We start from the raw sequence: 12,040 nt of genomic DNA, 5'->3' as shown, positions 1-12,040 counted from the left end.
TCAATCTATATGCTTGAGATTCTCTTTTCTGTCAATGGATGTCCCGTTAAGCTTCTATTTAGCTAAAATTCCTTACGAGTATAGAGCTCTTTCATCAATGTTGATGACTTTGAAGAAGATGATAAAACGTGAATATGGTGAACAAGATGGTGAGCTTGAATATGGTGATAGAGATGCCAAAATTAGGGAATTGTTTTAGAGGGGGAGAAAAAATTTGATTGGGAAACAAGACAAAGAGAGAGAACTAGTGTTAGAAAAAAGCCGGGGTCTAGTATATTTTAACCGGTTGAAATTATAAAATCTTGGTTAGATTTTGAGCTTGCCTTTAAGAAAAAACCGGCAAATTTACACAAGTTTTAGTGTAATTACCGGCAAAAGCTTCAAATTTTAACCTAAAAACCGAGAAAATTTCAAGTTTCCCCTTATTTTGATTGGTTAGGAAAAATGTATTTTTCTAGCCCTGGAGAGAACCTTTTTTGAAAGTGACAGCTCAAAAAGAGAATAGGAATGAAAACTTCTAGCAATCATGAAGCATTACCTTCTTTTGCAATGTCTACCAAAGTAACAAGTGAAAAGCCAAAGACCACTCTTGAATCCACAAATTCTCTTTTCATTCTCTAAAATAAAAGCCAACATTCTCTCTCTAGGTTTTCTTATAGGGCAAGAAAGCGACCTCAAGATCCCCTAGTGTCAGCTATTACATGTGAGAATCCAAAAATAACTCTAGCCACTCCATAGCCACTCTCTATTTGACTTTTAGTGGCTTCTAACAACGTGGAATGCACTTATGACCCTTTCTTTTTACTCACTTGATGAGTTCTTTTGCCCTAGGTTGTAATATGTATATATATATATATATATATGATCCAAGGCTTTTTGGTGGACCAAGCTTTGGAACCTTTTCACACGCATATATTGAGCACGTTAACACTAAATTTGAGAGGGATAATCACACTAAAAATCTCATATTATAACTAAAATCAATTCCATAATGTGAACCGACTTGAGAGCCTTCTTGCCAAAATTTGAGCTTGCCATTTTTCATTTTGAAGAGGCTTTGGATAAAACGAACCTATCCTTTCCCGAGCCATGATATTATGATCATCAGTTCCAAGAAAGCCTCGTCTTTATTATAGCACGCTTGATAATACTACCTCTTAAGTTGCGTGTGACCTCGAGCGAGCTCTCCTTCATCTTCTCCATCTTCTGTGCTTCCATGCAACCCTATCGCCAACACAAAAAAGGTCACCCATCCTTCATGCTATCGACCATTATAATGATGTGACAACAATACACACTCATCTTCCGTCATCTCATTCCCAACACTAACCCATATCTCATGGATGTATGAATGAAAATCATGAGGTGGAATTAGGTTGAAACCCTCATCTTACAAAGGAAACGGGCTATTTTTTCACAGTGAAAGAAGCTTATAACTAAAAGTTTTTGGGTAGTAAAAACATAAGATAGTGAATTTTTAATTTGCAAGAGCGCCATGATAAATACTATAAAGCATATGGATTTAAGATATAAACTTTGTACATAGAAAAAAAATGTAACTGTATCAATAATCACAAAAAAGAGTGACGAGGAAGGCTATGGGAAAAATTAGTGGCTTAAAAAAGAAAAAGTAGTTCATACGGTGTATACTAATGTGGGAACAGACCCCAATGAGCCTACAAATGATGAGTCAACTCAAGTACATAACATGAGTTCGCGCTGCAGTTCGCGTCTCATTTGTTCTCGGAAGCTCGCAATGAAAGCGTCTGCCTTGCGATTAATCTCTGCAGTCCATTCCTCCTCTTCAGCACGATCATAATTACTTGCATTAATGGCGTCTGATCCCGAATACCAGCCACCTTGAAGAGCCTGCATGCTATAATTAGCCGGCCCTGCAGCTGGGCGCTGCTCCAATTCCTGCAGCACGCCATAGCCAAGCTTGTCTTCCCCATCACCTGCGTATTCATCCGGCATTCGTGCAGTTTCACTACTTTGAGACTGAGATTTCCTTACTTCTAGTGTGCCTGAAGAAGTCGTCTTTTTCAAGCTGAGAGCTTCATGGCTAGAAGCGATGGTGCCGGGAGCTGCTTGATCGACGTGCAGGCCAGCTTGATGGAGCTGATTATGGTTGCAGGCGGCTTCTTGATCGATCTTGACAGAGTTATCTGCAGAAGCTTCAATGAGGGCGACTATATTGGAATCACTAACAGTGCAGCAGCAATCGTCATCATCACCATCATCATCCTCAACGTAGCAGTAACGCTGCCTTGCAGCGAGGCCCAAGCTCATGAATTCGTGGAAGGCAGGGCTGTGCCTGCTGCTGATGTCGTGGTCGGGATAGTGGCCGCCCAGGAGGCCCATGGCGATGGCGGCGATGGCGAGGGCCACGCAGACAGCGTCCCACGCATGCTCTGCTGCCGCTCGCGCGTATGCAGCTGCAAGCTGAAAAAAAGAGGCGTGATGTTGGTACATGGTGCCGGCAGCGAAACCCATAAACACAAAACCTCCAACCCAATATAAACATGCAGCCTTCTCCCTCCCAGAAATATAGTGATCAGTAGAAGAAGCTCCCATGGCGGCGGCCACAGTCCAAAGAAAAACAAGCTCTCTTTCAATCACACAGCACTATAGCCTGCCTCTCTCTCTTTCAAGCACGCACGCTCTCCTCTCATTATCTCTTTTTCTAGTCCTCTCTCTCTCTCTCTCTCTCTCTCTCTCTCTCTCTCTCTCTACGCAGGGGCGCAGTACGCACGCTCCCTCTTAGTCTCTCTTTTTCTAGACTGCCCGTAGCATCTCTCTCTCTCTCTCTCTCTCACACACAAAACAACTAACGGTCACGCTCTCTGCTCCATTTGGTACTCGATCGAAGGCTACCGCTTTATAGCATGCAAACATTTCTCCTGCTTCGTCCTTGTCTTATAACCTTTGAACCCATACATCATCAGTCCCAACTGTCTCACAATATAAGCGCCTAATTTTCCTAGAAACACCTAGCCTTACCTTTCACTATTTGCCCTACTTAAGAACCTTAATAAAGAAATAAACACTTCATGTCACCTTACATCATCCCTTTTGTTTAAAGAACCATGAGCCTTATCCCATGATTGATATTTAAGTCCCATTTTGAGCTTTAGTCACATAAAATTTCTTCATACGTACCCATACTGAGCTTTAGTCACATAAAATCACTAATGCAGCAATTTGGGGGGGGGGAGGTGAAAATGAAATCTTCACAAGAAAAGACCATTTACAAATTAAAATAAGTCTTTTTAAAATAAAAAGTTGAAAGACAATCACGAGGCTCTTAGAATAAAAGGCTCATTTATAGAGCCTAAACAATTGGGTTCAAAAATTTTGTATGTCTTTCTCTAAGACGTGCCAAAAATATTGTGTTGTGGGTCCTGGTCCTCTAAGATTTATAATTGAATTTGATTTATGACATATCCCATTTTATACTATAATGAGTCTTACTCCTATGAATCTATGATTGAAATTTAATGGTTTTTGTGTATGGGCTAGACTTGTCTGTTCTTGCCAAGCAACAATCTTGCCTTGGAAAGAGACACATACATGCAAGTTAGTTATGTTTCCTAGCTCTTTGATTTCTTGCACCCCTCTCTAGACCTCCGTATACACCATAGCTTTGCTTAATGCAATATTCCAATCCACACTCTCTTTACATTGCTTGACTTTGCTTGTCTTTACATTGCTTGACAATGCTAGCTCATGAAGGCTCCAAAATTGTACAAACTGTAGCCTACCTACAACTTTGTGCACCACCCCCACTTGGCCCATAATTCCAACTCTTTTCCCAAGCTAGGTTCCTTGCTTAGGGTTCCATATCGCAAAGTTAACATCATGCTTACCATTCCCTTAAAGTCTTGTTGCAATCACGTGATAATTTCCTTTAGCTTTTTCAAACGTCATATAGAATCCCATTTCTAGAAAAGGAACCAGACCTTAATGTAATTTCAATATCTACAAATTCCAATATATAACTTGGTAAACTAAAATCAAGGAGTACTAAAACCTACAAAAATGATATTAGCTTGATTACTCAAAACCAAGGACTAGTAAAACGTACTAAAATAAAAGGATATTGATGTGCTAGCACTTAAAATAATCCCTTTTACGTCTTCAAACTTCTAGCAATAAAGAAGGTTTTCCAAGTATAATAATTTCCATCTTCCATTTTTGAAGCTTTAGCTTGAGCGATGAAATCGTTCTTGGCTTACATGATCCTTGGCATTCATTGGCTATCCTTATGATTGACAAAGTTTACTTGACTCTCCACACGACATAAAACTTATGATTCTTGTCAAGGCAACTATTGAGGACAAATGTTTATGAGGTCCATTCACCTTTTGAGAATGTAGACAAAACTTTGAGTACTTTGTGATAGATTTAGCTAGTTTATATTAAAACCCATATTTCAAATGCCAGCTATGGTAAGGTTGTCACTCCCTTTAGAGCAATTTTTATGAAAAATCATTTTCCAAACCTTACACAATTCCTCCCCATGGGTGTTTTAAAAGGAGAATTTGGAAAATTGAGCTAATTTTTCATATTTTTACATTATTTTTGTCAAAATCTAGGTAGGCATTTTCCTTTTCCTCTTTCTCTCAAGCGGCACTTTTGAATTTCAAAGCGGCACAAATGTAAGCTGAGACACACTTTTCCCAGACATTGCTTTAGAGCCACACTTTCACTTCCATAGAAGAGGTATGCATCCTCTAGCAAAGGCACAAAATGTTCCAAAGCCTTGCATCATAGTTATTAGAGACTCTAGTTAATACTTTCATGGAAGAGCTTTGATATTCCTTTTGCTCCCTATAGAACGTACATGAGGTTTGTATATTTTCAAGTTGCTTTCTAAATTCTAGCTTGATCAAGCCTTGTATAAGCACTTTGTATAGGCTTTGACTCTTCGCCCCTCTATGTTCACCTCTTTATGTGAGAACGAAGCAAAACATCTTTTGCCCCAAACTACAATATGCCTTCAACTTCACCACCTTTAAAACACATAAAGGATCACTCCTCAATTTCAGTGACAAAAATTTTATAAGTTCTTCTCTATTCACATCGATCTAGTGTTTATACGTGAACGAGTTTTGCCCCAAATTACAATATGCCTTCAAGTTCCATCACCTTGAAAACCCATAAAGGTGTCACTCCTCAATTTCAATTTTGGTGATAAAGAAGAAAATTATATTTGAACAAAAACATCAAGCCAACAAAAACATGGTTGCTATCTAGCAAAGAGAAAAAAGACAAAATTGGATTTTTACCATCATAAACATTGAGATGCTTTCAAATTAATTTTCTCTATTGTTATTTGTATGATTAATTAACGGATCTCAAAAGTATTATTATAGTGATTTAACTTGTCATACCATTCTTTAAAGTTTTGTGAGTTTAGCTAAATCTAGCTAGGACTCGAGCAATTATTAATTTATTTTCCAATTAGGGCATCATTTTGCAGTGGAAGATCGAGTAGATTGAGATTTTTTTTTTCAAAATTTGATAGTCCACAATCTTTGGATAAATAAATTTATTTTATTTTTCAAAATTTATAGGCATTATCCAAAGTAAGCAAAGCCCCAAAATGCACGTAACTAAGTGCAAGATCCAGCGACGAGTGAATTTCTTTTCTCCTTTCTCTTCTTGAAGAGAAACAAAAAGAATCGATCGTAAAATTTATTTAGAATAGTGTTTTTTGCACAAGCATTACATTCCTCTATTTTCTAGAATCACAACTTTCTCAACCCCTTGATCATGTAGCGGGGCCAAGGGGTTGGGGGGAGGGGGGGTGGTCACGTACTACAAAAAAAAATGCTTATTACGTGGGTTCAACAGTAGAGCCACTACATCGTTCTATTTATATGTGAATGAAGCAAGCTCGCATGTTTTGCCCCAAATTACAACATGCCTTCAAGTTTCACCACCTTGAAAACACATAAAGGTGTCACTCCTCAATTTCAATTTTGGTGAAAAAGAAGAAACTTATATTTGAACGCACCTCAAGCCAAGGAAAACATGTTTGCTATCGAGCAGAGAGAAAAGAAAAATTGGAGCTTTACCATCATAACAAGTGAGAGGCTTTCAATTCAATTGTTCTCTATAGTTATTTTCATGATTAGCTAAAGGATCTTACTCAAAAGTATTATTACAGTAATTTAATTTGTCATACCATTCTTTAAAAGTTTTGTGAGTTTAGCTAAATCTAGCTAGGACTCAAGAAATTATTAATTTATTTTCCAATCAGGGCATCATTTTGCAGTGGAAGATCAAGTAGATGAGAAAAAAATCAAAATTTGATATTCCACAATCTTTGGATCAATAAATTTATTTTATTTTATAATCTTTATAGGCATTATCCAAAGTAATCAATGAGATGGCCTATCAACTCAAGTTGCACATCCATCGGCTCATACACAATCCTTTTCATGTGAGCCTACTTAAGCCTTACAAAGGAGAGCCACCAACACAAGCAATTATTGAAGACCCCCTAGAGATTGAAGATCAAGAAGAGGTGCTACAACCCAAAGCTATCCTTTGACATGAGGACAAGGTGCTACAGCATGGTAAGATTATCTGATGATATCTTCTAAAGTTCAAAAATTATCCTTTGAAGATGCTAGATGGATGCAAGAAACACAACTTAAGGATAATATGAACCTCCATGTCAATACTTACAATGCTACATTGGAGTAAGAAAATGTAATTTCTTTTTGATGAATAATGTTTTTGTCTTATAAGACTAGTTCTCTTTTTATTGTGCACAAATTTAAGTAGTATGCATGCTTAGAATCATGTTTGTGTTGATGATGTCTCTCAAACACCAAGTAGAATTTGTCACTCTACTTTGGGACTATGATATGGACTAAAGAGCAGACATGCTTGTGGCAGCTAACTCTCCCAAGCACCAAATGGATTTGTCATCCGTTCTGTAATGATGTCATAGGGTGAAAAGGAATCCTCTACTCGCTAAGAAACATGAACTAGTGACTAAGACTTTATATTCTCTTACCTCATAGTCGAGGATGACTATAGTTTAAAGGGAGAGATAATAACCAACATGGTTTTTTCATGTTAAACTGAGCATCTAATATGGGAAGGTAAAAAGGAAACAAGAGCTAGAACATAGATATGTGTTTTTAGACCAAGCTCAGCACAGGGCCAGAAAGGAGATGGTTACATCTCGGCAAGGTCTCAAAAGGAGATGGTCTATTGAATAACAATGTGTTAATAATGGAACTTAAAAGACCTTAGGGTTAGCTTCATTAAAGACCTCCAAAGGTTAGTGTTAAAAGTCCTTAGACCTTAGGTTAAGCTAGGCCTATGCTTAAGGTACTTGGGGGCTAAGGTGATTGAGGGGCTTGAAAGTCAAATTAGAGGGCCTACAACGGAGGGGGTGAGCCCCAAGAGTAGGGGATGGGGTTGGATGACCTACCACTCACGCAAGGGATACCCCTTCTTCAAAGCCTATTGGATAGCCTTGAGAGAGGTCCAATGAGAGCTTAGTTTAATTAACTATTTATTTAATCATTATTCAAGACCTCTCTCTCAAAGGGGAAAGGAGGACACTTGTCCAAATGTTGCCTCTATTGCTTGAAATGACCTAATCTTATGATTGGCTAGGCTTGAGAGGAGCCAATGAGCTTGCATCAGGAGCTAGAAGGAGGGGTCGACCCAAGCAAGAAGCAGGGTTGCTTGTAGCATACACAACCTCACACAGACTCTTATTGTGTGATGATCAAGAAATTCATCTGCTTCTCCAAGCTTGAGAATTTGAGAGCCTACACCAATACCTCTTGGCTATGGAATGCAAATCCAACCGAGAGCCATGCTTCAAAGCAAAAGCTTGCCATCGTCTTCATCTCCATTACTATGCTACTATGCTATGCTAAGCTACAAGAGTAATGATAAGTGAGGAAACTATTTCTTTCTTGTAATAATACTTCTTCGTCCTCTTTCCTACCCTCATCCCCTGCTAGCTCTCTCCACCTTTGAAGGTGTAATTTGAGATCTTGGGACTGAGGCCGGGGACAAGTTAATGTTTTTGCAAAAGTTACATGCATAATTTTGATGCATGAATCTTACCATCTTCATTGCATCAACTAGGTCTCAAGGAACACAAAGCTTGTATTGTACCAAGTCTCTCTTTATGGGAGAATCTATAATACAAAATCCTATCGGAGGGGGGACTGGCTCCAAGTGAATCTGATCCTCAACTATTGTCAATTTCTCTAATTCTCTCTTTCTCTCTTTACAAGTATTGTTCACGCCAGGCTAATTAGGTGTAATGTTCATTTTGCTACCTTTAATCAAATAGTCTTCTTATGATTTTTAGGAATTCTCTTAAAGAAAATGCTCACTATTGTTATTTCAATTCCGCTATAATGAATGTCATAGCCATATTTCATCACATTGGTTTCAGAGCTATTGGTTTCTCTTTTCTTGCTTAAGAAGAGAGGTCCTTAAGTTGTCCATGAAAGGTTGGACATGGTAATTGTAAGAGGGTAAGTGGGACATAGATCTACTAACTTGGTTGAAAAGGGCTTAGTTCTAGTTACACCGTTGGGAACTATAGACTTAATAATGGAGTCTTTCGGGGCTTACCTTCCGCTTAATCATTATTGAGCTAATAGAAATCTCAATAGGAACCATAATCAATCGAGCAATGCTATACCCTCTCCATTACTCTTTGCAATCAACAATCTCTAAACCATGGGTGTGGCTGCTTGAGAGCTAATTTCAAAAGTAAAGAAGGGTAGCAACTAAAGTTTTGAGCTACTAGAAATCTCAATAGGAACCATAATCAATTGAGCAATGGTATACCCTCTCCACTACTCTTTGCAATCAACAGTCTCTAAACCATGGGTGTGGCTGCTTGAGAGCTAATTTTCAAAAGTAAAGAAGGGTAGCAACTAAAGTTTTGAGTTGCCAAAGCACAAAGTAGCATATACATAAGTTTAGTTAGCATGGCTGACAATAATAAAGCGAGTAGAATGAAATTGACAACTTTGATTTTGCACATGAAGTTGCTACTGATGACGCCCAATGTTTTGAACTATCTTGTTACTAGGTTGCAACAAGCTATGGGCAATCTTGCCTTGCAAGCCAAAGTTACCAACAACTTTGTGCTTATGGGGTTTTCCTACCTCTCCAAGAAGAGAGAGAGCTTAGGAAGCCTCTTGTAGAGACTTCCAAAAGAAGACTCTCTCCGATAAGAGAAGAGGAGGAATGCAATGAACAAGAAAGAAGTAAATCTCCGCTCCATGAAGACAGCGGTCTCGATGATCTCTAATTCCTCCTAAGAGAAAAAGATCACCCTATAGTCATTCTCCTCGTCACTCCCAAAGGGAAGAGAGCAATCAAAGGAAAAAAAAGAGGTCACCCTCTTCTTCATCTTCATCATCTTCCTCCTCTTTCGATGAAAGCAGCTATTTTTTCCCTAGAGAATACAAAAGGGGAGGACACCGCAAATCCTATGCTTCTTGGAAAAGGTCCTACAAGATTAAGAAGTTCAAGGAGGGAGGAAAGAGCATCTCTTTTCTCACCTATGATGGCACCTTTGGTGCTACATACAAAGTTTTGGCCTTCATCTAGCAATTTGATGTGACCTTTGGAGACGAGGGCTTCACAGAGTTCTCCATGCTACATCATGTAGATATGCACTTCCAAAATTCTACCCGACAATGGTGGGTTAGCCACTGTGGCAATGGTGAAGCTCTCGTGTTTTCTTTGATCTCTTACGCTGACACTTTGACACATTCCACCTACCTTTTTTTATTTTTGTGTCTTCACATGGCCATATTGTCTTTATCTCTTCCTTGGTTACTTCCTTTTTTATATCCTTTCATTTCATATGGGTTAGGTTTGTCCATTCGATAGCTGACAGGTTGTGTGCGTCGCTTGTTGTGTTGACATACCATGCGCAAGTAACTTTATGCGCTAAAATGCATTAACAGCTGCTTGGTGATGATCTATTGGGGAAAGTTGTGCATAGCATTTTCTAGGGATATGGGGTTCAATAGGTGAGCCGGGAAGGCATGGGACCTTTGGCTGTGAGAGGTGAAAGAGAAAGAAAACAACCGACACAGATAGACAAATACCAATAGAACCCAACATTACACTATAAGAGGAGATGTCTATAACCGCTAGCATTGCCGCAGAAAAACAAAGGAAAAAGGAGAGAGAAAAATTTGCGGGAGCGGCAATAACCACAGCTATGCATGCGATAGTGGTTTCTCAGCAATAAGCGTGGTAATAGTCGTGACAATATACCCACTTCTATTACCGCCATAGTTGTCGCGTCTATTACTACACTTATTGCCGCTACACGCCATTTCAAAAATAAAGGTGCTCATTTGGGCCACCCAAAATTGGGTGGCGCCCCAAACGAGCACCTTTATTTTTGACCTGCATAAAACAATGAAACATCAATTGTTTTTTGGAAGAGTATAAAAAATACCAAAGAATTGAAATTGAATTTACTTTACCTTGACATTTAATATGCAGAAGATCAACTATTTAAAAAAGCTACAATAAAAAGTAACTAGTTGTATATACATTGTGCCACATTGGGACTTTATGAAAGTTTGGACAATTATTTTTCTATCTAATCCTCCTCTATCTCGTGGTCGTTCAGAGGCACGTACGTTTGATCACTTTGACTCTACATAAACCCAAACCAAATTAAACAATTATCAACAGCTTAAAACAATTGATACAAAGTTACATGTTTAAACTTACCGCTTGTAGTGATCCAACCGCCGCGTCGAATTGCTCATGAGAGATGTCGTTGTTTTTGAAAAACCATTGCCAAGCATCAAATTCTATATGTCACTCCCGATACTTGACCATTTCTCTGGTTGGTTGAGAGAGAGTGATATTTTCCTAAGTTAGCAATAGCAATACCAAATCATCAACTACAATCTTTATAATCACCGATTGACGTTAGAATTTAATCAATCTTACATGTTTGTCCTTCCAAGCTCCCTTGCCTCCTGAGCCATAGTGTGTGGTAGTTTGTCTGCGGAGAAATACCGTAGGTCGCAAGCTGCTGTGGAGTGTAGCGACCAAACAAATTCTCTGTCTCTCGGAGGTACTGGTCTTGTAAAGAGAGAGCCCGCTGTAGGTCTGGATCTATGACCGATGGAGGAACCTGAGAAGGGTAGCTGTAGGATGGCCGTGCCTACAAATAACAAAAATAAACCTATGACACTCATGGTTTAGGGTTAACTAGCTAGAAACATTCTTTATTTCTTTGCTTGTTCTCACCGACTCAAGAATCGGGTCCACTGGAGGCGATGTCCACCCCGGGTGGGAGCCCACCTGGATGTGAACCAACCAAAAGAAGAGCCAGCTGGCTGCTACCCACAGTAGGTCTCTCGTCTGACATCTACATTACAAAAAATGATATAAGATTAAGCTTTTCTCCCTACTCACTCATCTAAAAAGACGTACACAAGTATATTATCAACACATGTAGATACATATACATACAACTAGTAGACCTAAGTAATGGCTAGCTAGTAGTGCCAAAGGTCAAGTGCACCTCTTTAGATATCATCACAGTCTCAACCGTGGTAAAACCAAAGGTACATTGCGGTAATCCATGCATGAGTGAATCAATGACCGCAATGCCACGATTAAAAAAGGACTATACCTAAGAGGAAGCGTCTAACCTTTGGCTGCTATGCTCCCATACTTAGTGTCTACATACATACATAAACAAATATATATATACACATAAATACATATACATATATGTAATGTAGCCATCATTTTGAGTAGAGACAAAGAGTTATAATTTTAAATGTAGCCATTGTTTTGTGTTGTGCGCAGTGCGAGAGTGCTCTTGCTTCTATAGAGTGCTATGAAGAAGAGCTTCTTTATTGTGCTTCTTGCGCAACATCTCTTCACAGCAGCTCCTTGTTCGAGGGATTACTTTGCCTCCATTCTGAGGTACGATATCCTTTAAAGTTGTCCAACCTAATACGTATTTGGTGGGGAGAAAGAGATAGGAAGAGAG

General features: G+C 38.9%; 1 protein-coding gene across 1 annotated transcript; it reads right to left on the bottom strand.

The window, feature by feature from the left end:
• Nucleotides 1-1,527: 1,527 nt before the first annotated feature.
• LOC147429924 (uncharacterized) lies at nucleotides 1,528-2,862 on the bottom strand. Its single transcript, XM_086495515.1, has one exon. It carries the CDS (start codon nucleotides 2,572-2,574, stop codon nucleotides 1,696-1,698), a length of 879 nt encoding a protein of 292 aa, XP_086351641.1. The 5' UTR covers nucleotides 2,575-2,862; the 3' UTR covers nucleotides 1,528-1,695.
• Nucleotides 2,863-12,040: the final 9,178 nt, after the last annotated feature.

The sequence above is a fragment of the Adiantum capillus-veneris genome, chromosome 22, assembly GCF_014529385.1.
Source record: "Adiantum capillus-veneris isolate H3 chromosome 22, ASM1452938v2, whole genome shotgun sequence".
Classification (NCBI taxonomy): Eukaryota; Viridiplantae; Streptophyta; class Polypodiopsida; order Polypodiales; family Pteridaceae; genus Adiantum; species Adiantum capillus-veneris.
Note: the sequence above shows the minus strand (reverse complement) of the source record. Positions and strands in the feature narration are given on the sequence as shown.

Coding starts and splice junctions, on each gene's coding strand:
- LOC147429924 (XM_086495515.1), bottom strand. CDS start 2,574: ATGGGAGCTTCTTCTACTGATCACTATATTTCTGGGAGGGAGAAGGCT.